Source organism: Taudactylus pleione, unplaced genomic scaffold (assembly GCF_031769625.1).
Source record: "Taudactylus pleione unplaced genomic scaffold, aTauple2 ptg000451l, whole genome shotgun sequence".
NCBI lineage: Eukaryota > Metazoa > Chordata > Amphibia > Anura > Myobatrachidae > Taudactylus > Taudactylus pleione.
Genome location: NW_028284853.1, coordinates 8,143,462 through 8,169,366, shown reverse-complemented (window position 1 = coordinate 8,169,366; position 25,905 = coordinate 8,143,462). Strand labels below are relative to the sequence as shown.

Here is a 25,905-nt window from a genome sequence, read left to right as displayed (position 1 = left end):
AGACAAATAAAATAGAAATCATACGTATAGCACAAAAAAACAAAACAGCAGCACAATATCTTGTCAATAGACTATCCATAACAATTTCACGCTGCCTATGGGAAATTCTCAGCAAGGACCAAGTGATAGCACTGAACAGACACCGGAAACTGTAACTTGGCAAATTGTTGTGTATGATAATCTCATGAGTTGCAAGTGTTGCAGACATGCCAGGCACATGAATGCAAAGTTTCTAGTCCATCATATAATTCAGAGGACAGCAGAAATTAGTACCATGCAAAGGCCAGATAGATGTTAAATAATTATTTGAACAGATGATTGTCTGGAATTGCAAATAAAAGCCAACAGCTCAAGGAAGCATATTCTTGACATTAAAACAGATTATAGTCAAGGTTGAAAACCCTATTCAATAATTTGTTCATGCAAGTAAAGTATGACAAAGCAATAGCACTTAGTAAGTTCTGCTGCCAAATATCTACATGTTGGAAAAGTCACCAAACCATGAGCCCCATATCTGGGTCTAAAGTAATGGTGAAGGCTGGCCTTAATTGTTTAATATATGTAGATAAGCCTACGAATATTATAACATGTCCCCAAAGGCGCCATTTGAGGCCATGCAATATAGAACTAAGTGAAAGCAGGTTGTAAATAACTCATACCCAAGAATGAGCAGCAGACAAAATATCTCGACATTATATAACCCGCAGAAAATGTCACAAGGCAGGATAAAGTAAAATAACAAAAACTTAAAAAATAAATTGTATCCGCCAATATAGAAAATCTAAACAAAATTAAAATATAAGCCCCCCCAAAAAATAAACCCCAACCCCCCCCCCAAAAAAAAAAACACATCCCAAAGCAAACCTCCCCATAACCCCCCACCCTGTATAACCTAACCCCAACCCAGGTATACTTGGAGCCCCTAACCCCCAATCCCCCATTAACTATACTTAACAATCACCCCCATTAACTATACTTAACAATCAAAGTGCCTACCCCCCCCCCCCCTCCAATACCCAGATACAGGATAATAACACAAAATAAATGACAAGGGCTATAGACTAAATTACCCTAAGCTAGGATAGACTAACCCCAGCTCTCCCGCAACATGAGAAAATGGAGAACAATCCATAGGAGAATGATTACAAAATTATAGGCCTGCTAATAACCATATAACAAGTAGTAAGAAGTGAATTTAACATACAATACAGGATATGCAGTAAAAATTTTGCAGCAACTATACAGAGTAACATGCTTCAAGACCCTAATCCGGCCAGGTCTCAATCCCCTCAAACAATGGAGTTAGAATGATAGTCTAGAACAAACAGGAGCACATCCAGCATACTGTAACAGCAAATCTCGAAATCTTGGCACACATAAAAAGAATAAGGACCAAATCTGCAGGGGTAAAACAACAGCATCGGAACACCTAGGAATGGCAGTGCAATTAAAGCTCAGGTTTAGGCATATCCAACAGAAAGGGTAAAGCCTGGATGCAATTAGTCACATAAGCTGTAAGAGCTGCGGATGCAGGAATCGGCTGTATAATTTGCTCATCATCTTCAGGGAACTTCTCAGGAGCATGACTCGGAAAGGAAGATCTGCCTGAATATTACCAAACACTTTAAGAAGCCTTTGAGTAAAGGCATTAACAGCCTGGAGGATTTGTTGCAGAGAGGTAACCATGTTTAGGGAAAAAAAAAAAATTACCCACAGCAAGGGTTCAGGATATAATAGATAATAGGAGGCCACCTAGCAATTCAGTTATGAAGCAATATAGAAAAGCAGGATCATGATTGAAGACTGTAGTTAGAGGAGGAACTAGAAGTCCCAGTCAGCCGGCTCCAAGGAGTAACTGAGTATAATAAATCCGTCCACTGGAACCATAGGCACCTCTCCAGAGAGCCCAAGCAGCAGGGAGACAAAATATTTGGTGATAGAAATAAAATACAGGACACTAAAAGTCTCTCACCAGCCAGCAAACAGTTTCAAGCTATGCAGAGCCGAATCCAAGATGGCCGCCGTCAATGTGCACCGCTGGGGACAATCACCGGAGCCCAGTGTGAAGAGGGAGGCAGACACAGGAGCCAGGCCACTGCAGCATGTAAGGGGAAGAAACATCCCCCTCAGTGAAGGCACCCGCAGCCAAGCAACACAGCTTACAAAACCTGCCAGAGAGAAACGCCGGAGGATGCAGCCATCCACGTGGGAGACAGAAGAAGACGCAAGGCAGTTCCAGACACCCGCGGTACCTCAGAACGCTGGAGGAGAATCCAGATTCCAGGTCCAGGAGGGGCAGAGGACCTTTAGCCACCAGACTGGGCAAAATTAAGCTTAGGGCAACACTCCTTCAGGATGATTGTCAGGATTATCAGCGGGAGAGCACGGAAGTTAGCTCCTACATCCAGCCACCCAGGCTAGTATACCGACATTGGAATCCCGACAGCAGAATTTCGACGGTATTAGGGATAGGGGAAGGGTTAGGCACTACGGAGAGGGTTAGGTCACTTACCTAGTTTGGTCAGGATTCTGTCAGGATCCCATACCCAACCATCAAGTGCTCTGTGGGTGGGTAGAATTGTATCTGGAGCAGTATCTTATGTTTGCAGTGTATAGTATGCATGCTTATCTGTTTTGTTTTATGTTACCTGCGCGCACCCATATGAGTGACTACAGCTACTCTGTCTGATCCCATTGTGTCAGTGGTTTCCTCTTCTACGGACAGGAGCATTCTTTATTTACATTTGATATCACTGTACACGGCGGCGCTGGTACATAGACACTGCTTCTCACACAGAGGTGGGTTAATTAGTTTAAATGTGCATAGGTGTCAATTAGGCTACATAAACCACTGACCTGGGCTGCATTATTACCCCTGGGGAAAGTCTATTACATGCTGAAACTAATCGTCAGGTGATTTTGCAAAGTCAATACTTCAATAAAGAGGATACACTACTTGGGCTGCACAATTTCAGGAGGCGATGTCCACATTACTGTATATTTCAGTAGCGAACATGGATCATTTTTCTGCCCAACTCTACGGGGTGTGAGACAAAGTTGGCGATGTTGGTGGCAGGAAGGCACATCGCAGGCATTACACATAGCTGAATAGCCCCCTCTGTGCAGATGCATCTCCTTCCCATTGTTTGATTTATATATACGTGTGTGTGTGCGTAAGTGACTCCCTCACCGTCCTTCCTCTGACAGCTGCCAGAGTTCCACCACTTGACCACCTCCCACTCCGCTGCTGCAGACCACCCGGTACCTGGACAGGCCCTGAGCAGTCTTGATGTTCCCGCTTTTGACCAACTGCTTCTCCCACTTCTGGCTCTCTGGACGTGAAAGCAGCACCCTGTGCAACATTGCAGAGCAAAACGTGTAAGTCTAAAATGGCAGAACCAACAACTTAAACAGCGACGCTGCTAAGGTGATGAGTGCACACACACTACTGTGATAAACTTCAATGCTGTACTAATGTAGCAAGAGCACCCATGGCAATATATATATTTCTGTAATGTAATGTTACACCAAAGTGCAGCCGATTACACTGGTTCAAGCCATGGGGTGGTACATTAACAGAATAGAATGTTATAATAGCAAAAGTACATTTGGTAGTTGCACTCTATAACCTACAGGTGTCACTAATGGGTTTTCACAGTAGTTCTCATTTCAACACATTCTTATTTATTTGAGCTGTTACCAGATTTCCAAAATTTCTAGATTTCCCAGCGCAACACACACAGTGTTCTTCTCTTGGGATAATGGAAGAATCTGGATAACTGGCATCTAGAATCAAAACACAATTATTAGGTGTCTGATCCCGCACACACAAAGCAAAGCTCCAGGATACGGCCATTGTCGCTCATATATGGATGTTATACTACTTACTGTTCTCACCAACTTACCTCTATAAAATTCCAGGTGTGAGCATGTCTCCATTTTCCTGCTGCCTGGGGTCTCCAAAGACAGACTGAGGACTCGCTCGCTGACACAATGCAGAGGTCGGTACAGCCGGAGAAGTCCCACCACACAGAGCACAGATCTACCGCACAGCCTCCCCCGCAGGTGTCCTGCAAGCAGAAGCCAGCAGCCTGCGTTACTAACGCTAATCAACGCTCCAATATCGCTACGCTCACAGCAAATCCAGTTATGGTGGGCGTGACCACATGATGTCACGACTGGGCAGGGTTTGCAGAACCACTTCATCAGGGCTGACAGAATTTGGGGAATACAATAGGTATTGCTGGAAAGAGTAGAATGAGGACGTCACAGGGTGAATCTCACCTCACGGCCTGTGTGCAATGTGGCCACATATTTAGACGGCAAAAAGTACTTCCAGTACTGATGCTGAACAGCTGGCTCCCAAAAGGGCCTACTTAGTGCAGTTGGCCAATGACCACAGATAAAGCCAGGACGTATTGCCGGATGGTTTGGGCTCACACCCTAAGTAATATGACACGTATGGCCAATTAATCACATACATTATAGTGTGGGACAGGGAAGCTGTTTACAAATACTCCAGTAAATGTGCCCTGCTAGACTCTAAGGTAGGGGTTCCCAACCACGGTTCTCAAGGCACACTCCAGGTTTTAAGGATAGCTATACTTGAGCACAGGTGACTTAATTAGTATCTCACTTACTTTGATTTAACCATCTGTGCTCAAGCATGGGTATCACTAAAACCAGGACTGTTGGTGTGCCTTGAGGACAGAGGTTGGGAATCACTGCTCTAAGGGGAGGACTCTCATAAAATATGAGATATGGTAAGAACTTACCCTTGTTATCTCTATTTCTACGAAGTCCATAGGGTTCCACAGGATACCTTGGGGTATAGGTGTGACGTCAGTCGCCGGGCACCATAGAGTTAAGCTTTTCAGCCTCCCAGGATGCACTAGGGTCCCCCTCCTATACCCCGCCCCCGAGCCAAGGCACCTCAGTTAGTTATCAAGCCATAGGCCGGAGGAGGAGAAGGAAGAGAGAGAAAAAAGATCTGGACACATACAAGAATCACATTCTCACCAGAGGGAGACGGAAAACCGGTGACCAGAGCAAAGCCCATCTGCAGCACAGGTGCGACAGGGCGGGAGTCCTGTGGAACCCTATGGACTTCGTAGAAATAGAGATAACAAGGGTAAGTTCTTACCATATCTCATATTTTCTACTTCAGGGTCCATAGGGTATCCACAGGATACCTTGGGGATGTCCCAAAGCAGTATCCTTTAAGGGTGGGGACGCTCCTGTGCAGAAAGGAGAATCCGCTGCCCGAAGGAAGCATCCTGAGAGGCGAAGGTGTCAAACCTGTAATACCTCACGAAGGTATGGACAGAAGACCACGTAGCAGCCTTGCAGATCTGGACTGCAGAGGCACCACGTCGAGCTGCCCACGAAGGACCCACAGACCTAGTGGAATGAGCCTTCAGAGAAGGAGGAACCGGTAGGCCTTCATGAAGATAAGCTTCAGAAATAGCCATACGGATCCAGGCTGCCAAAGTTTGCTTTGAAGCAGGCCAACCCTTTTTACGGAAGCCATAGAGGACAAACAAAGCGTCCGACTTCCTAAACGAAGAAGTGCGGTCAACATAAGTCCTTAAGGCCCGCACAACATCCAAAGAGGCCTCACCCACGGAAAGACCCGGTGAGTTAAAGGCCGGAACAACGATTTCCTCGTTAACATGAAACTGGGAAACAACTTTGGGAAGAAACTCGGGCCGAGTGCGGAGCACTGCCCTGTTCCCATGAAAAACCAAGAAAGGGGGTTTACAAGAAAGAGCCTCTAAATCAGAAACACGTCTGGCCGAAGCAATAGCCAGAAGGAAAACAGTCTTAGCTGTTAGCCGTTTAAGATCCCCTGAGCCCAGTGGTTCAAACGGCGGTCCTTGGAGAGCCCTCAGGACCACAGCCAAATCCCAAGGCGCCACAGGTGGAACAAAGGGCGGCTGAATGCGGAGAACACCTTGCATAAAGGTGCGCACATCCGGGATTGTAGCAATCCTACGGTGAAACCAGACAGATAGGGCCGAAACCTGTACCTTCAAAGAAGCAAGGCGAAGCCCATGATCTAGTCCCGCTTGCAGGAAGGCGAGAATCCGAGACAGACGAAACTCCCGCGGTGCATAACCTCTCGGTCGACACCAATGGAAGAACGTATGCCACACGCGATGGTATATCCTCGCGGAAGACGGTTTCCAAGCTCGCAATATGGTACGCACCACAGAGCTGGAAAACCCCCGGGACCTCAGCATGGCCGTCTCAACAGCCACGCCGTCAAAGACAGCCGAGTCAGGTCCGGGTGAAGACAAGGACCCTGAGACAGAAGGTCCGGTCGTAGCGGCAACCGCAGAGGACTGTCCACGGACAGACCCTGAAGGTCTGAGAACCAGTGCCGTCTGGGCCACGCGGGAGCTATCAACAGGAGCGTCCCTCCTTCTTGTTTGAATTTCCGGATTACCCGTGGAAGAAGGGAGACCGGAGGTAACAGGTATGCGAACCGGAACGTCCACCGGACGGACAGAGCATCCACCAGAGACGCCCCTTCGTCTCTTGTGCGAGACCCGTACACCGGCAACTTGTTGTTGTGCCGGGACGCCATGAGGTCGATCTCTGGAAGACCCCACCTGTCCACCAGCAGTTGAAAAACGTCCGGGTGCAGAGACCATTCCCCCGGATGAACGTCCTGGCGACTTAGAAAGTCCGCCTCCCAATTTAGCACTCCCGGGATGAAGACCGCTGATATGGCCGGAAGATTGCGCTCCGCCCAAACCAGGATCCGAGAGACCTCTACGAGAGCCGCCCGACTGCGAGTTCCTCCTTGCCTGTTTATGTAGGCCACGGTGGTAGCGTTGTCCGACTGGACCTGCACCGGGTGACCCTGGAGAAACCGATGTGCCTGCTGGAGAGCATTGAAGACCGCACGGAGTTCCAAGATATTTATTGGAAGCTCCGCTTCTGTCGGCGTCCACCTGCCCTGGAACAAGTGTGGACCCGAAACTGCTCCCCAGCCCCGAAGACTGGCGTCCGTTGTCAACAGGACCCAATTTGGAACCCAGAACGGACGTCCCTTGTTGAGGTGGGTCGTCTGTAACCACCAAGCAAGGGAAAGGCGAACCTCCGGGGTGATCACAATCGTCTGGGACTTCAGAGACTGAGGCAGCCCGTTCCACTTGGACAGGATCAGGTGCTGCAGAGGTCTGGAGTGAAACTTGGCATATTCCACCATGTCGAACACCGACACCATGGAGCCCAGTAACCTCATCGCCGAGTGTAGGGACACCCGGCGGCTGTGCAGACAACTGCGCACCCTTGACTGTAAAGCAGAGATCTTGTCCTCCGTCACGAAGATCCTTTGCTGTCCCGAGTCCAATAAGGCTCCAAGATGCAGAATCCTCCAAGACGGGATTAGAGTGGACTTCTGCCAGTTGATTAGCCAGCCGTGCCATTGCAGCAGTGCAATGGTCAGGTCCAAGTGGCGTAACAGGAGCTCTGGAGATCCTGCCACCAATAACAGGTCGTCCAAGTACGGCAACATGCGGACTCCCTGCAGCCGCAGAGAAGCCGCCATGACCGCCATCACCTTGGTGAAAACACGTGGTGCTGTCGCCAGGCCAAAAGGTAATGCCCGAAACTGGAAGTGGTCGCTGCGGATTGCAAACCTGAGGAACTGTTGATGGCGCAAAAGAATAGGGACATGCAGGTAAGCGTCCTGTATGTCCAATGACACCATGTAGTCCCCAGGTTCCAGCGCCAGAATGATGGACCGTAGGGTCTCCATCCGAAACTTCGGAACCCGCAAAGACTTGTTGAGTGCTTTGAGGTTGAGAATCGGACGATACGACCCATTGGGTTTCTGTACCAAAAAAAGATTTGAATAGAAACCCTGGCCCCTCTGGGAGAATGGAACAGGCACTATAACTCCAGCCTGGAGCATAGTGTGCAATACCTTCCGCAGCTCCATAGCCTTGTTCCGGTCTGATGGTAGACCCGTGGTGAAGAATCGCGCCGGGGGTCTGTGCCGGAAGGAGAGGGCGTACCCGTGAGAGACCACCTCGAGAACTCAAGTGTCTGTCGTAGTGGCCGACCAACACTGGGCGAACTGCAGCAGGCGGCCTCCCACCCTGGGATCCCCCAAAGGGAGACCCGGACCGTCAGGCCGCAGGCTTGTCATCTGGCTTGGGGGCCGGACGTCTGGTACTCCATGCCTGCTTCTGGGGCTTGGCCGATTTCTTAGGGCCAGCCTGTCGAGGAAACGACTGTGGTTTGGGCCTACCCTGGGCCCTAGATGACCAAAAGGACGATGGTCCAGAACCAGAAGGAGCAGCGGCCGACGGGAGACAAGCCGATTTGGCTGCCGCCAGCGTGGCCACAATCTTATCCAGATCCGGACCGAAGAGAACTTCTCCGGTAAACGGCAACGCCTCCAGACCCTTTTTGGAATCTGCGTCCGCCTTCCAGGATCGCAGCCACAAACTGCGACGAGCAGCCACCGCTGCTGAAGAAATTCTAGACACCAGAGTACTAATGTGTTGATATAAGTGGCCGAATCACGGAGATTGCCAATCAACTCCGCCTGTTCGGCCGGACAGTCGGAATCAAAAGAAGCCTCTAATGAATCCGCCCAGCACTCCATCGCTCTGGCAACCCAACAAATGGCCGTAGCCGGCCGTGCTGCCCCCCCCCCGCAAGGGAATAAGCGGACTTCAGGCAGATCTCCACCTTGCGGTCCGTAGCATCCTTAAGGGAGGACATGGATGGCATCGGCAATGTGGCACTACGGACAAGACGGGTCACGTGAGAATCCACCTGTGGAGGGGATTCCCACTCTGCAAAATAATTATCCGCGAACGGATAAGCCACCGCCAGGCGTTTCTGCGGCTGGTATCTTTTGCCAGGCTGTTTCCACGCCTCCTCTAAATGGTCCACTAACTGCCCGAAAGAGGAAAGACTGTGGCATCGCCCTTCACATCTTTGAAAAAGGCATACTTAGATTTAGCCGCTGGGGGAACTTCGTCCTCAATCACCAAGGCTGTGCGGACCGCCCGAATAAGTCCAGGAATATATACCTTGGACTTTGCATCAGCGTCCTTACTGTGGAGAGGTTCCTGATCGTAAGGATCCAGAATCTCCCCATCATCAGACGTCCCCTCGTCATCCTCATAAGGAGCCGACAGAGACGCCACCGGCCGTTTATGCGGCCGCATCACAGACTCACATCCGACAAGTGCTGTACAGAACTCGTCAGGGAGTTAACCCACGCTGGCTCCTGAGAAACCGGGAGCGGGGAAATAGGGAGACTGTGGGGTACCACCAATTGTCGAGGGAAACCCTGCATGGGTGACGACACCACTGACTGCTGGGACAAACCCATCGGTGTAAACGCGGGCTGCGGAGCTAACTGGCCCACTAAGGTCGTAAGCGCCTGAGCGAAACAAGCCCAGGGCGGCTCCTGTACTGATGCTGTAACCGTTAGCGGCTGCGCCATGGACAAACACTGCCGGCAAAGGCCCTCCGCGCTACCCTCCCCCTCCGCTAATGGTACTTTACACGTAGTACACTGTAGCCGGAGAGGAAAATCACTTTCAGACATGATGGCACCAAGTATGTGACCCCTCTCACCAATTATATAGTAAATAGGCGAGAGACCACCCTGCAGCACCGCACCGCAAGGGCTTAGCAGAAAGAACAGGGACAGAATAAAGCTGACAGTTTAGAAGAAAAGTTACAGGCAGCAGCGCTAGCACAGTCACATACAATGCAAAGAAAATCAATTCCTGCACTAACAGCGCTGATCACTCAACTACACAGACACAGGGCCTGGTAGGACACAGCGCTGCATACACAGACCTGACCACAGCGGAGGAGAGGTATGCGGGGGGACCCAGACCACGATGCTTCCGTCCAGCGCTTCCAGCAGCGTTCACCATGCGTCCAGAAGAAGATGGCCGCCGAGGAGCAGAGAGGAGGCTGGCCTGGGGGAGGAGCGCTGCCACAGGACCAGTCGGCAGCGTGCAGAGAGGGCTGTGTGCAGCGGGGGAGGCGCCGGCTGTGAGACAGGGAAGGCACGCTCCCCTGGCATGCATTTAACCCCTGGGACGCCGCAGCGCTACCGCTCTGCTGCGGTCCGCTGTACCAGGGGGTAGTGGAAGCGCAGGTTGGTCGCCTGGCTCCACGCTGCAGCCAGTCCCCAGGGAGCCCCCTGCCTGGGGACTTAGGACCATGTGACCAGTGGGGACCCACCGCGGGACCCCGCTGCTTACCTTTGTCCCCCTTGAATCCGGCCATGGTCCGGAACATCTGGGGTCACCGCTAGCTGTGACCCCAGATGCTCACCAGCATCCCCGGATTCGTACCGGCGTTCTGGTACCGGCGGGGGTGTAGGGAGGACAGCATGGACGTCAGGACTGACTGTCCATGCTGTACATCCAGATGTGCAGCCACAGCTGCATAGAAGAAAGCTTCAGGGGCTCTTCTAGCCCCCACTCCGACAGGGGAGCTCGGGGGCGGGGTATAGGAGGGGGACCCTAGTGCATTCTGGGAGGCTGAAAAGCTTAACTCTATGGTGCCCGGCGACTGACGTCACACCTATACCCCAAGGTATCCTGTGGATACCCTATGGACCCTGAAGTAGAAATAGGAGATTAGTGTCAGGGAAACCTGGTAGGAAGAGAAGGAAAAGGAATTCCGCTATATATCCCCCAAATTGTTGCTGTCCTGCTGAGAAGCTCATAACCCGCTGCAGGGCGACCGTATCCCACCCAGACAGAAGGATTCGGTAGATTTGGTAGCCCTTCTGGTGGTAATACTTGAACTGTGGTCTGGTAACACTTTGGCGGGATAGATTTACTGACCTGAATTTCCGAGATGAGGTGCAGAGATCCATTCCCTGATGTCCCCTCTACTACGCTGCCGTAATCCAGTCCGTGTGCAGTTTCCTGTGAGGAAGACAGAAGCTCTTGAAGAATGGAATTGACTACAACCAGTAAAAAGGAGCTACAGGCCAGCATGGAACTTCAGGAGGATATCTTAAGACAGAGGTTCTCAAACTCGGTCCTCAGGACCCCAAACAGTGCATGTTTTCCAGGTCTCCTCACAGAATCACAAGTGAAATAACAAGCTCCACCTGTGGAACTTTTAAAAAGTGTTAGTGCGTAATGACTACACCTGTGCACCTGCTGGGTGAGCTGGAAAACGTGAACTGTGTGGGGTCCTGAGGACAGAGTTTGAGAACCTCTGTCTTAAGAGATAGCATTCAGGAACCTACCAACGCATTTCATTGTTACCAACTTCCTGTGGGATCCCTGAGTATGCACATCACTTTCCTTTACTCGAGCTTTGAATGGTTCAAATTACTACACTGAGCAATTTCCTGTTTAGTCTTTACATCAGTGTTCGCAAATACGCACTATAGCGCGTATTTTACCTGGTATTGCAACCCGGGGACAAACTTATAGAAAGTGTCTAGGTCCCCGGGGACGTGCTGTGCTTTCGACAATCACTGACAGGCTATCAGCGATTGGCCGCAGCACAGCGCATGCCCGGAGGATAAAGAAACCCTTATGAGATTTATTACAGTTATTCTCAAGTAAGAATCAATGTGAGCATCTTGCTGTCTGTTTCATTATTCTATCTGTGTGATTGTTAAAGAAACCTTGATGGGATTTATACTTAACCCCTATAGGTATTATTCATGTGAGCATTCTCTATAATAGGAGGGAACGTTACATTGGTGGTCCTGTAATTTATTTTACACGGAAGGATTTAAAAGGACATTCATATTTGACCTATTCCCTTTGAAGTTTGCACAAATTGATCTTTTTTTCTAATATATTGCCACCTGTTTATTCCATATGTGCTTGGTTGGAGTATTCTATACAAGAAGATTCCATTACTGCTGATTCCTCTACAAATGGAATAATCTACTGGATTGAATATTTGGCGCAAGGACTTTTTTGTCATATTATTGTTTTCTATTCAAATAAGCACCGGTCGTGAGCTCACGGACCGGCAGCCAATCAGCAGCAGCTGCCGGTCCACGAGATCCGATTGGCTCGCGGCAGGCACAAGCTTTGAATGATGGCAGCGTTAATAGGCGTACCTACAGAGGGTGCAGGGGGTGCAGTTGCTATGGGGCCCGCTGGCCCAGCGATTGCACCCCCTCCACCCTCCATTTGCCGGGCGCCCGCTGAGAGTGTGTTACCAGCGGGCGCCCGGCTCCTTCTCTCCTCCCTCCCCTCAGCGCCAGCCGGAGCTCAATCCTGAGCTCCGGCTTCCGTGTCCCGCAGTGCACTATGGGAGTGACATCATGACGTCACTCCTATTAGTTCCGAGGAGCGGGCGTCGGGGACGGACAGCAGCAGGCACTGGGGCGGGGTTTAAGTTAAGTATTGGGGGTTTTTTTTGTGTGTGTGCGGGGGGGGGGGCTTACTACTGGGGGCATTACAAGGGCCATACTACTGGGGGCATCAGGTGGGGGCATTACAGGGGCCTTACTGCTGGGGGCATTGCAGGGGCCTTACAACTGGGGGCATCATATGGGGGCATTACTACTGGGTGCATCATATGGGGGCATTACAGGGGCCTTACTACTGGGATACTGCAGGGAGCATTACTACTGGGGGCATTACAACTTGGGGCACTACAGGGGCCCATACTACTAGGGGCATTACTACAGGGGGCATTATTACTACCGGGGGCACTTCAAGGGGCATTACTACTGGGGTACTGCTGGGAGCATTACTACTGGGGGCATTACAACTTGGGGCACTACAGGGGCCCATACTACTAGGGGCATTACTACAGGGGGCATTATTACTACTGGGGGCACTGAGTAAGGCACCATTACAGTGGGCATTTAGTGTAAGATGGGACCCATAATTGTCAGGTAGGATGCAATTTTTTTTTTTTTTAAGTGGAGGCTCCCTGGGACCCACATATTTTTTTCACTCACCGCGATCACTGTTTATTTATCTGTATTTTAGATTTGTTCGCTGGCAAGGAACATACAAGGGCAGTTATTTATTATTATCATTGTGTTCAGTTTTTGAATTTTACTCTGATTGTTGCAATACACACACAGGGCCGGCGCTATCACTAGGCAAGCTTAGGCAGCTACCTAGGTGCGCCGGCCACTAGAGGGCGCTTCTGAGTCCGCCTAACTACGGAGAGTGCAGGGGGTGCGGTTGCTATGGGACCCGGCGGCTAAAGGGTCCCGCCATCTCAGCGATCGCAACCCATGCACCCTCCATTTGCTGGGCGCCCGCTGAGATTGTGTTACCAGCGGGCACCTGGCTCCTTCTCTCTCCTCCCCCCCCCCCGGCACTCCCAACGGGGGACGGGGATGGATGGCAGCAGACACTGGAGCGGGGTTTAAGGTATTTAATTTTGTGTGAAAGGGGGGGGTTGTTCGAGGGGTCTTACTACAGGGGCCTTACTACTGGGGGCATCATATGGGGGCACTATTGGGAGCACTACAACTGGGGGCATTACAGGGGCCCTTACTACTGGGGGCACTTCAAGGGGCATTACTACTGGGGCACTGCAGGGAGCATTACTATTGGGGGCACTACAAGGGCATTACTACTGGGGGCACTGCTGGGAGCATTACTATTGGGGGCACTACAAGGGAATTACTACTGGGGGCACTGCAGGGAGGGAGCATTACTACTGGGGGCACTACAAGGGCATTACAACTGGGGGCACTACAGGGGCCCTTACTACTGGGGGCACTGCAGGGGGAATCATCCCTTTAATTCAGGTCATGTGAATATTATTAAGGCGCTGTGTATGTGTTTGTGAGCTGGGCGGAGGGTTTGGGGGAAAACCTTGCACCGGCCCTGCACACACACACATACCTAAATGCCATAACATTAAAACCACCTGCCTAATTTTGTGTAGCTCCCCCTCATGCCACCAAAACTGCTTTTACCTGTCGAGGCATGGACTCCACAAGACCTCTTAAGGTGTCCTGTGGTATCTGGTACCAAGATGTTAGCAGCAGATCTTTTCAAGTTGTGAGGTGAGGCCTCCTTGGCTCAGACTTGATTTTCCAGCAAATCCCACAGATGCTCGATCGGATTGAGATCTGGGGAATTTGGAGGCCAAACCAACACCTTGAACTCTTCGTCATGTTCCCCAGACTTTTCTTGTACAATTGTTGCAGTGGGGCAGGACGCATTATTCTGCTGAGACGACACTGTCATCTGGGAATACTGTTGCCTTGAAGGGGTGTACTTGGTCTGCAACAATGTTTAGGTAGGTGGTACATGCCAAAGAACATTCACATGAATGGCAGGACCCAAGGTTTCCCAAATTATCACACTGTCACCGCAGGCTTGCCTTCTTCCCATAGTGCATCCTGGTACCATCTCTGCCCCATGTAAACGATACACCTGCACCCGGCCACTCACAGATATATGCGATATTGAATCTTTCTCCACCCAAAAAACATTGAGCATGTCAAATTATTTTGTCTCATTTGGTTCTCTTTATTTACTTTTAGGACTTGTGTTGAAATTTGAGGTAGTTTTAGGCCAAATTTCAGCAAAAATATAGAAAATTCTGAAGGGTTCACAAACTTTCAAGCACCACTATGTGTGTGTGTATATATGTGACAAAAACACTAGAGTGGTTGTTAAGGGGAGATATATGTGACCCAGATTTTTAGCTTATGTCCTGTAATCAGAAGCTGATTAGCAGCCTCGAGTGCCAAACCACCTGTGAGAGGCTGATTAAGGGTATCTCAGACTTTGTAGTCAGCTTCTTACTGCCTGGGGAACATGTTAAAGGCCTCTTGGAAGTCACTGTGATTACTGAAATGCTGTGCTTAAGACTTCTGATTTGTGAGAGACGTTAGGCCCCTCCACTCAGAGAGGTAATCATTTTGCCTAGTTAGAGCTGGCCAGGCCAGGATTTACTTATATGTTTTGCTTATTTTTGTTCTAATAAAACTACCTGTGGATACATGTATCAATGCCCTGGACTGGTGTACTACTACTTGGCAGCTGCATGACAAGTGCAGCCATTTACCCCAGGAGACGGCACCCTTACCTTGATCTATATCTATCTATCCACACACACAAGGTGTGGCTATTAAATAATGAGACTGATGCTATAATTTATGTTTAATTATATTAAGTACATTTTAACTCCATTCCCCTTCTATGTATTCCCCTTCTGCATCCACACACCGCTGCATTCTTATTTTCCATTGGTTGAAGCTGTGCTGTCGCTCATTATCCCTCAGCTGTCTCAACAGCGCCGTCATTTTCTTCTTTACCTCAGTAACTGATGCAAAACGACTTTCTCTGATGCAGATTTGACTAAGAAGTCACATGGTGCTAGGTCTGGCGAGTATGGAGGGTGTTCTAGCACTGCAATGTTTCTCGGCCAAACGCTGCTTCACAAACAGAGCTGTGTGGGCTGGTGCGTTGCCCTGATGGAGGATGAAACCAATTTTTCCACAAATTTGTCCTCTTTCTTCTGATTCTTTCCTGCAAAGTTGCTAGAACATTTTTATAGTAATGTCGATTCATCATTTGGACGATCAATTCAAACAATCTTCTCAATTTTTTTTTTCCATATTTTCATTTGTTTTTGAAGAGCGAGGCCTTCCCGGAACGTTCATCATCTTCTACATCCTCGCGACAGTCACTAAATCTTTTGTGCCACTCAAACACACGTGCACGTGAGATACAATCTGCCCCGTAAGCCCCGGTTAGTGTACGGAAAGATTTGGCGGATGTTTTGTTTGATTTAACTAAAAATTTCAAAATTAACATGTTGCTCTAGTTTTAATCTAAGCATTTTTACAATGCACAAGAAAAACACAACTACTTTGAACGCTATATGACAGCAAACTATCCGTGGGGTGAAACTGGCAAGACCGTTTTGGAATAGTCCAAGGTCAAAGTTCCCCAACTCCCTTTTAACTCGCGCAGAATGGTTTATTTTTTTATGAATACGTCTCATTATTTAATAGCCACACCTCTACATAGTTTGACAGAATAGGGAAGACTGCGGAGCTTGTACAAAAATCAGTTTCAACCCATGTCACGGAAATTTCCAACGTTTCACAACGCTTATCGGTTTTTTTTTTCAAGGTAACACACAAATACACACACACACACACGTAGATTCAGTAGTTTTGCAGGTTGGTATTTGTGGCCCATAAATAAAACATGGCCTATTTATCCTGATGTGAACAATGCAGGCCACTGACATTTATTATTGTAATGGCTGCAATAAGGCATTTACCTGTCTGTAAACCTTTCTTATTTGAGTAGGAACAAGGAAATGGTTTCTGTAATTGACGACCTGGCTTAGAAAACATAACCCAGCAATGATATAAGCATACAGTGTAAATAACGCTGACAGAGTGGGCTTGTATAGGAAATGGAAAACAGAGAATGCCAAATCTTGCACATGTACTTGTTCCTCAATGACGAAATAAAACCACTTACATCAACCTCTCCGTCTTTGTTGACCTTGGGAGTTACCGCTGGCAGACTCTCCTTTCCACAATCTTCTGTATTATTACATTGATTGTCCACGATCTCGTTATCACAGACTTCAGATACATCTGTAGATTGGGGAAATACTCCACTGAATTGGCTGACATCTGTCTCACCCAGTGCAACAACAGTCTCCTCACTAAACGCAGAACTATATTCATGTCCGTCATTTCCAGAGGCCTCGGGAAGTGAGCCTACTGTTTTCAATATAGTTTGCTCCCCATACATGTTAATAGGAGTATGGCTGGACTGGGGTGAGGAGAAGACAGCTGGGGTTTGCCCCAAGAAAGGAAACTGTGATGTACAATCTGGGGCCACACATTCATCCCTACTGTCTAGAGGGACAGAGCAAATTGAGGTCGAGAAGAGGACACTGCAAGTGATCTTTCTTGGTGAAGAAAGTTTGTCTGGGATATTTGTGGGAGAAAGTTTGTCGGGGGTATTTGTGGGAGAAGGTTTGTCGGGGGCATTTGTGGGAGAAAGTTTGTCGGGGGCATTTGTGGGAGAAAGTTTGTCGGGGGCATTTGCGGGAGAGTTTGCACCCACAACAGATTCCAGATCGGTGCTTGAGACAAGAAGATTTTCTCCAACACTTTTGGACTGTGCGAGTTTTTCCAGAACGTCCGTATTCGGCACGGAAAGATTTGGCTCATCGTGACTTAAGGCATCAAATGGAGTTTGTGCGTCTGTTTTTGACATTGCGTCATCGTTGCAAAGCTTCCCCTCCACTGTACACATGGTGGAATCAAGATTGACCCCTTCAAATGGCTGGAGGAGAGGATCCTGATACTTTTTAGTGGAACTAAGACAATTGGAAGTTTTACTTTTTGATTCCACAGTTCCACAGATCTTTGGTGAAAGTTTTAAGGCATTTATCGGGTCACTATTAAGACACACTTGAGATAGGTCCAGTTTATTTTTGGTAACCTCAATGGAAAGTGGAATATTGCTCCCTGAAGCGTCCCCTTGGGTATCAGCAGACTGTTCATCATGCAGGTGGTTCTCATGAAATATTAAAAGATTTAAGTCAGGTTCTGACGCACTTGGACAAACTTCCAGTGCTCCATGTAGCACAGCTGAGTGGTCTTGCAGTCTTGTGTGGTTACTCCTACTGGTCAGGACGCATTTATTTCTCACTTTGGTTGGTTTGGGAACAAATGATTCCAGGGAACTAGTGGATTTCAGCTTCTCAAGCTTCAGAGTACCAAACTCTTCATCAGGCAAATGGAAGTCTGTAATGTCTAAACGTTGCGATAGATGTTCCAGACTGACCCTGCCGCTAAATGAGGGAAAGGGGGAGGAGCCTGCAGGAAAAGAAACAACATTTGTAGACAGAAAGGGGATGAGAGGAACAAAATAATGCAAAAGATCTATTTTATCTATATTAATCACCCATTACCCATTAAGATGAAACAAAATTACGATACAAAAAAAACACACGGCTTCGTTTTGATTGTATTTAGTGTTTCTGAGACTCCTCCTCTTTAGTAAGTCGCCAACGGCGGGGAGTGTATACTGCCAGACTAAACCGCTGCATTGAAAGCATTAAGAACTTGATTCTCTGAGATTAAAAATAAACACATACATTAAGCATGCCATTGTTATAGAAGAGCACCACAGCAAAGCATTGCATAGCATACACATACCAGGATTCTTTCTAATAAAATAAACTGTTGTGTCCAATTATTAAAACAATATAATGGAGAGGTTCATTGATCCTAGTCTTCATTTAACTGAATCTGTTGTCTATTATTGCTGTCTTGGCCCAATACCGCATCATTTGTGAATCCAAAATTAGCACGACAATCAATTATAATCCGAATCAATTACATCATTATTTGGCTTGTAATATATCCAGTTAGAAGACAGCAACTACAAGTCTAAATGGGTGCTCTCGTATTTCAAATACGCTAACAGCCCCCTAGTTATGCCATGGCCTGACCACACAATCGGGGCAAAAGAAACAAAAAGTGTCTAAAAGATTAATAAGCAAATTCAGTAAGTCTTTTAGATTTATGACATCATGCACCACATTCAGTAATTCCCAAAAGACGGCCGATCCTATCTGAGACAGATTAAAAGACATCTAATATTTGAATGTGTTCAGCTGGGACTGGGGTCAAATGATATGTTCTCTGTCCTGCATGCTTACATCAGGGACCTGCGGCTCTCCAGCTATGCCTGTCAGCTGCTGTGGAACTACAAATCTCAGCATGCCCAGCTAGCCTCAGGTAAACCATGGCTCCTCAGGCGCTGTGTAATTAGAAGTGCCAGGAATAAGGGCCGTCTCTGGCTTCCAGGACAAACTGGGATTCGCCGCTCTACACAGACTTGCCTTATGGTGCATACACACGGTCAGATTTTCATTCAGATCTGTACAATAAGGATTTTAAAAATCGTTCAACCGTTCATATCTGAAGGAAGGAAGATCTGACATATCTGACAGGTTTGTCAGATGAACGATGCGCGTTAGTCAGATAACGATATCTAACATCTGATGTGTTTGCAGTCAGATTTGGACGATTCCACTAATTTTAATGCAGTCAGAAATTGTTCAATCATTCAAATCGTTGATAAAATCGTTCAAATCGTACATCTGATCGTGTGTATGCACCATTAGGCTCAAACCCCACTGGCATCAATTTCCGGTACTGTGCTTTCTTGCTAAAGGCACAAAAATGACCCCACACCCACTTGCTCTGTTACACACCTATGGAAGCGTTGCCGTTTTACAAATACCACCCACTCAAATCAATAGTTTGAAATTATGTTTTTAAATGCAAATCAAACGCCAGTTGGTACGTATAGACTATTTCCCTGGCAATGACAGAAATCCGTTTTGCTCAGACACATAAGGGAATATCTTGCTACTCATTGGGTTGCAATAAACTGTTTGCAGTGATCAGACAAAGGGTGAAATTCAATCAGTCGTGGGGTTTACCGCGCGGAGAATAGCTCCGGGTTTCACGTCCGGAGCTATTCAATTAATCTGCAATTTATCTGCCTGTAAACCATGGGTTAACGCGCCCTAACTCATAGATTCTGCGCAGTGCTGGAATCTATGGGTTCCCCTGCGCGGTAAATACAGAGCCAGCATGTTAATGAAGATTTTTTTCTCGCAGCTCCTGAGGCTGCAATGACAAATCCACCCTCTAGGGCTTAGTGCGCGGGGTTCCCGCTACTAACTGAATCAGGCAGTGTGATCAATTAGCTGCTGGGCAAACAACGTGCCTAATTAAATTCTTCCTAACTGGTACACTTTGGGGACCGCATTGGACGGCCCTCTATCCTACAGACTGACTTGCATTCACCTGTGCATCACCTCATTGTATTTAGTTCACATGATGGTACAATGAGGCCCACTGCCCATCAGTGCATCTGCCAACCACCAAGCCATTTGGTTATGTAACCTAAGCACTCAGCGTCATTTTACCTACCTGTTGGCTCATTGGTTTCCTTGGAAGTCCTGAGGATGTACGGGCTAGCCTCAAAGTCTTCTTTGTCGTTGGGCAACATAAGTAAAGAAAGGCTTGCAGCATTCCGAGGTCTTAGACTGTACCCTTTACTCTTAGACTGCAGCAACTCAAAACGCTCGTTGGGCTTCAATACTTCTTTTATTTGTGAATCCTCTGTTATATTAGTAAGATCATGCTCATTATTGCGTGAATTCACCTTGGTGGGTGCTTTTGTTTTGCAATTTTCCTTTTCACTGTGAAAGCCACTTAATATCAGGTTGGAATCAGAGCCAAATTCCAGTTGGATGGATATGTCCTTCAAACCAGAAGAAGACATCACTGCAGGACAAGACTTCCGACCCTTTCCTCGCTTGGATCGTGTCACCTCTCCGCCACTGTTACTTACAGTCTGGTGACTGAGACCCGGGCTGCCCTCAACCATGACAGAAGGAGACAAAGACGTTCTTCTTTTCCACGGTCTACCTCTTGTCCCTTTCTTGGCCAAGCCCAGGTGGCTGTTGATAACAGCATCAAGATCCACTTTTCTCTGGCAGCTGGACATGCGGCGCGTTGTCCGAACGTAATACTCCACCGGGAATAGCAGCCCCTCCACCAGAGTGCAGGAGTTGAGTGGGTTACATTCTTCTTCCATGACTGAGCTCTCTGCGTGGACCTTAACATTGCAAAGAGACTGGTTGCCAGAACGTAGAAGAGGACTGTGCTGAGTAATAGATGTGGTTCCAGCGGCATTACATGTCCTACCATGCTCCTCTTTTGTTCCCATTCTGTCATATATAATACTACTTTGTGCAAGTTCTGTAGTTTTAGTGTTACTTGTCTGCATGGTGGTGTTGTCTTTATGCATTCGATCACCTGGAGAATGATCTGTAGTGATTAGTAGAGATGGTCCAGCATCAAGACTCCCCCCAATCTCAGGAGAGAGGACTACAGCTTTTGTGTTCTCAGAAGAACAACTCATAGTGGCATCATTCTTTATGGTAAGGTCTTCTTTAAGGCACTTCTTAAACACTGGTGATTCAGATGAACTTTTAGCCCATGTATTAATTTGCTGGCCAACCCGGACATTAACGATACCGTCGGGCTGAATGACATTTGTAGACGGTGAGTCTGAAAGGCAGTCTCTCTTTAAAGTTCTGCTTAATCTCAGCCGGCTCCTCGTTCTCTGATTATTCGTCCCGTCTCCCTGGGGTTTGTTAGCTATATCAGCTTCTTGGCCGCTGTTTTCACCACAGGAAAATGGGGGAGAGTGGCTGCCGGCATGGAGGACTTCAGGCTCCAAGTTAAAGGTGACACACAGCTTCCTGTCCTTGTCTACTATGGAGGTTCCGGCACCTGGCCGTGACTCCTCGACATCTCCTGAGGCATTGTTGGTGCACTTCATCAGACCTACGAAACAATACATACCATTTACATGTTTTTTCATTTGCAGATATAAATTTCAATAATAAGAGTCACCAATAAAAAGATACGTTTTACAACATTTTTATACATTCTTTTTTTTTTTCAAAAAACACACTTTTCAATTTCCATTTTTAAATAAATGTTGAGGCATGTCTAATAAGTAACACTGGATTCCAAATAGCCACACTTTAAAGCCAAAATAAAGGGAATAACAACATTCTGGCTGCCACCATTAGCCTAGTTACAGTTCCTTGCAGGGGCGGTTTAAGAGGGCCCGAGACTCTTTGTGTGCCCCTCTTCTCTGGCAGCGCAGTAGACTCTAGTTTGGTGCCAGAATCTACGGCACATGCGCAGGTCTCCGGGAAAATGGTGACAATGCCTTATTCCCAAGGACATATGCAAATCACCTGAAAAATGGCTGCCTATGCAGCTCCGGGCCTCCAGCAGATGCAAGACTATAACTATATATGGGCACCGTACAACCATTATAGATAGGCAATTGGGTCTTTATTATACTTTGAAACACATAGTTTGACTATTATAGTATTTTGCCACAACCCGTAAGAGATGTACTGTACACAGCACTAGCCAGACCTTCCTGCATCAGGACCTTTATATGAAGACAACCACCCCCAGAGATTAACCAGACCTGCCTGGCTAAAGACACAAGTTAAACATTTTTTACAGAGTGTGTGAGGAGAGATTTACTGCAGCAAGTACACATATTAAGTATGTACTCATAGGTGATTTAACATCTGTCCCGTGTTCAGCGTAAAGCGATCGCCTTGTCAGCACTTGTCCAAGTATTGGTCAAGAGATCAAAATGGCAGGTGCTGTAATTGTACTCTTGGCAAACACTGGACATGCCGTGGATGCTAAAAAATGTCATTTGTCCCCAAAAACATTTTTTTTTCTGCTTTTAGCTCATATTTCAGGATTTTTATAGTGGATTAACCACAGTGAAATATTTATGTGCTCCAAAAATCTCTTATTCAGGACATCAAAGCCATAAAGATTAAGATTAAGGGGTCTATTTACTAAGCAGTGTTAGGGGACAGAGTGAAAAGTGATAAGGTGCCAGCCAATCAGCTCCTAACTGCCATCTCACAGACTGTGTTTGAAAAATGACAGTTGGGAGCTGTTTGGCTGGCACCTTATCACTTTTCACTCTGTCTCCTAACACTGCTTAGTAAATAGACCCCTAAGTAATGGTATATGAAGCCTCATTATTATTTTTTTTATTCCGGCAAACCCCAGAAACAGGCTATTCTGTAACCATGGTGATTGTTTACCTGGGGACTCAAGGGTGCAGTCTGCTATGCTGCATTCCTGGCTCAGCAGCCGGTTCTGCTCCTCAATGGTTTTCTTCACATGCGACTTTACCCTCTCGGCTCTCTGTGATCTCTGTTAAGGTAAGGTTCAAAACCGTTTTGTTTCCTCCCATCTTTATATTCATATATATTAATATTCATTTATACAATATATAAAAATATCGCAATCAGAATACATAATATCCCATTATAATTTCAATAAAAGTTCCAGCATTGCATGTTTATATGCGTATATGTATTTACCTGTAAACGGTTCACCGTTTTCCTATATTCTTTTTTCAGTAGGGCAAGCCTTTCTTTTAGCTGAAATGAATAAAATTGGAATGTTAATGAAGATGTGAAGGTGATGCACCCTGCACCTGTCACAACCCGTGCAGTTCCTCTTTCCTGCCTGGGGGTGTCGCTCTCTGCTCTGGTGCTTCTAGCACACTCTGGTCTTTATCTCAGCAGGTTTTTGCATCAGAGTGTGCTAGAAGCACCAGAGCAGAGAGCGACACCCCAGGCAGGAAAGAGGAACTGCACGGGTTGTGACAGGTGCAGAGTGCTAGAATGAACACTACAATATACACCATAACATGTGGTTGGTTACCTTTGTTTTCTCATCCAAAGTGAGAAACTTCTCCTGTAAACTCTCCATGGCTCACTAAACACAGGCAAAATGAAGAACAATGAAGAGAAGACATATAAACACACATGATAGATTTATTATGTGTAATTTCAGCTGTATAAGGTTATAGAATAAGTAAGATTGTTGGCCAAATACCAGCAAAAATTCAGAATTAAATGTATTTTCAATGCAATTCCCCATTCCAGGGTCCCTTCACCTCTCCCCCCCTCTCTCCGTCTCTATTGATAACATCATGCTCTCGTTCATCCACCAAGTCCAATGTCTTGTGTCATCCCTGACTCAGTTCTCTCCTTCACTTCGCACATCCAGGCCATCTATTAATCGTGCCGCTGCCACTTCCAAAACATCACGCATAATCTCTCAGGTAGACTAATGTAACCTCCACCTGGCCTGTCCCCACTTTGATGTATTGTTCATTTTCCTACAACCCCCCCTTTGCAACCTGCTTCACTTTCTCCTTATCCTGCTCAATATCCATTTCTGACTGCTCACCCCATGTACAAAGCCTTAACCACTCTCCCCCTCCCTACATCTCTAACCTCATCTCTCTCCACACTCCCCTCTTTGCTCCTGCACCCCCGGTCACATCCTCTCGCCAATAATATTTCACTTGAGGTGCCACCATCCTCTGGAACTCACTCCCTCGCCCTATCATACTCTCGTCCCAGCTTTAAACGTGCCCTTAAAACGTACCTTTTTATTGAAGGGTGCCAGTCAATCTAATAACTCAATACTATTCTACTCCACCCTATATTCTTCCCAGTTCACCTTCTAACTGTTCTCCCCTCCCATTAGTATGTAAACTCTTATGGGCAGGGCTCTCCTTCCCTAGCACAATCCATGCCACCAGTGCTCTGCTCCCTTGTTTCCGTCCCTCATTCAGCGACTGTTTACTTGCCCATGTGGAATGTAATGCTACTTATGTCAGCGCTCTCTCTCCCGGCTCGCCCTGAGGTCCTCTGATGTCTTCTGGTCCTTGCTGCACACACCCTAGACAATCTGCACACCTGAACCCTGCTGGCTCCGATGCATGGGCGCCGGTATTTTGGAAATAGTCAGCTGACCGCCACCCCTTCAATGGGAGTGCTACCTTGCTACAGCTTACTCCAGCAGCCCCTAGTTAAACTCTTCCTTGAGACCAGACCAGTTGCCAATACAATTACATTATACCAGACACCTTCCTGGTCCAGCAGAAACCTGCAGTTTGTTCTGTATCCCTGCTTCTTGTGCATTGCCGGTTACCAGTTGCATTGACGGTCCCAGCCCAGCTACCAGTTGAAATGCCGGCCCCAGCCCTGTTACCAGTTGCACTGCCGGTTCCCACTCCTTTTACCAGTTGCATTGTTGGTTCCAGCCAGCTTACCAGTTGCATTGCCAGTTCCAGCCCTGTTACCAGTTTCATTGTCAGTTCCAGCCAGGTTACCAGTTGCTTTGTCCGTACCAGCCTGGTTACCATAGCAATACCTGTCTCAGCCTGGTTACCTCATGCACTATAGGTCTCAGGGTCTCATTCAGACCCGCTCGCAAGCGCAGGCCGCTCGCAAGCGGGTCGATGGTATCCAAATGCGCATGGGCACGACGGAGGGAGCTCCGTCGTGCGCATGCGCGAGACCCGGCGAGCGACGGGGTAGCCTTCGCTCGGGGTCTCGCACCAAAGGGGGCGTGCTGTCGATGGTGACAGCGCGCCCCCTTTGGTGGGCGTGCCGGGGGCGTGGCTGCCAGACGGAGGTGTTCCCATGAGAACGCCTACCGTCTGGGTCCGGCCCCACTGACATCACAGCTATGCGAGCGTCCAAGAGGCCGCTCCAAGTTTAGGTAGGAGGGCCCTGATTCAGAGCGAGCGCTCTGGTCAGAGCGTCCGGCTCTGAATCAGGCCCTCAGCCCGGTTATACTAGAATCCATCTAGTTTATATTTTAGGACTCACCTCTCTATTTCCTTATACAGTGCCTACTTCACTCCTTAGTATTTACTCCATGCAAAGGAACTTAATCAAGCCTCATTCAAGCTTTCTTCAAGTAGCCACCAAACCAGCTCCTACCGTAAGCGCCAGTCCAGATACACAACACCCATAAGGAGGCCAAAATGTGCAGCTTCCTCATCACTCTGTAAAGTTATAGAATACCATGGGCTGTCCTTGAATATCACATACCAGGAGTACCAGTGGCACTCCAGCTTCTGCGGAGCTACACCTACCAACATGTTCTGCCAGTTTCAGAATGCCCTAACAGCAAAACTGTGCAAGGCATGCTGGAAGGTGTAGTTCCACAGCAGCTGAAATGCCACAGGTTGCCTACCCGTCATATACAATTCATAAACATCGCAGTAGGTGTACGCAATACAGATTATGGCCCTGATTCATCTTAGGACGGATTTTCAAAGCTGCACACAAGCAACTTTGCAATTCCGTCCTTGCAATAATGGTAATGCAGCAGGAGACATCATGCCTCCTGCATGCAATACTTACCTGAGCTGCGTTGTACAACGCAGCATCGAATAATCTGCGGGAACATCGGCCGGCTAAGTGACCCATGGGGTCAGGCAAGCCGGCCGCCGCAGATGAAAGAGG

General features: G+C 47.8%; 1 protein-coding gene across 1 annotated transcript in view; it reads right to left on the bottom strand.

Annotated features, from left to right (window-relative positions):
• Nucleotides 1-25,905, bottom strand: part of PALB2 (partner and localizer of BRCA2) — a 32,788-nt gene that overhangs the window by 6,009 nt on the left and 874 nt on the right. Inside the window, exons 2-10 of the mRNA XM_088448204.1 lie at nucleotides 23,300-23,353; nucleotides 22,954-23,013; nucleotides 22,672-22,783; nucleotides 19,940-21,364; nucleotides 16,452-17,806; nucleotides 10,842-10,925; nucleotides 3,906-4,070; nucleotides 3,701-3,786; nucleotides 3,191-3,352 (exon numbers count right to left, since the gene is read on the bottom strand). Coding sequence (XP_088304330.1) covers nucleotides 3,191-3,352; nucleotides 3,701-3,786; nucleotides 3,906-4,070; nucleotides 10,842-10,925; nucleotides 16,452-17,806; nucleotides 19,940-21,364; nucleotides 22,672-22,783; nucleotides 22,954-23,013; nucleotides 23,300-23,347 — 3,497 coding nt within the window. The 5' untranslated portion in view covers nucleotides 23,348-23,353. The remainder of the gene's footprint in view (nucleotides 1-3,190; nucleotides 3,353-3,700; nucleotides 3,787-3,905; nucleotides 4,071-10,841; nucleotides 10,926-16,451; nucleotides 17,807-19,939; nucleotides 21,365-22,671; nucleotides 22,784-22,953; nucleotides 23,014-23,299; nucleotides 23,354-25,905) is intronic.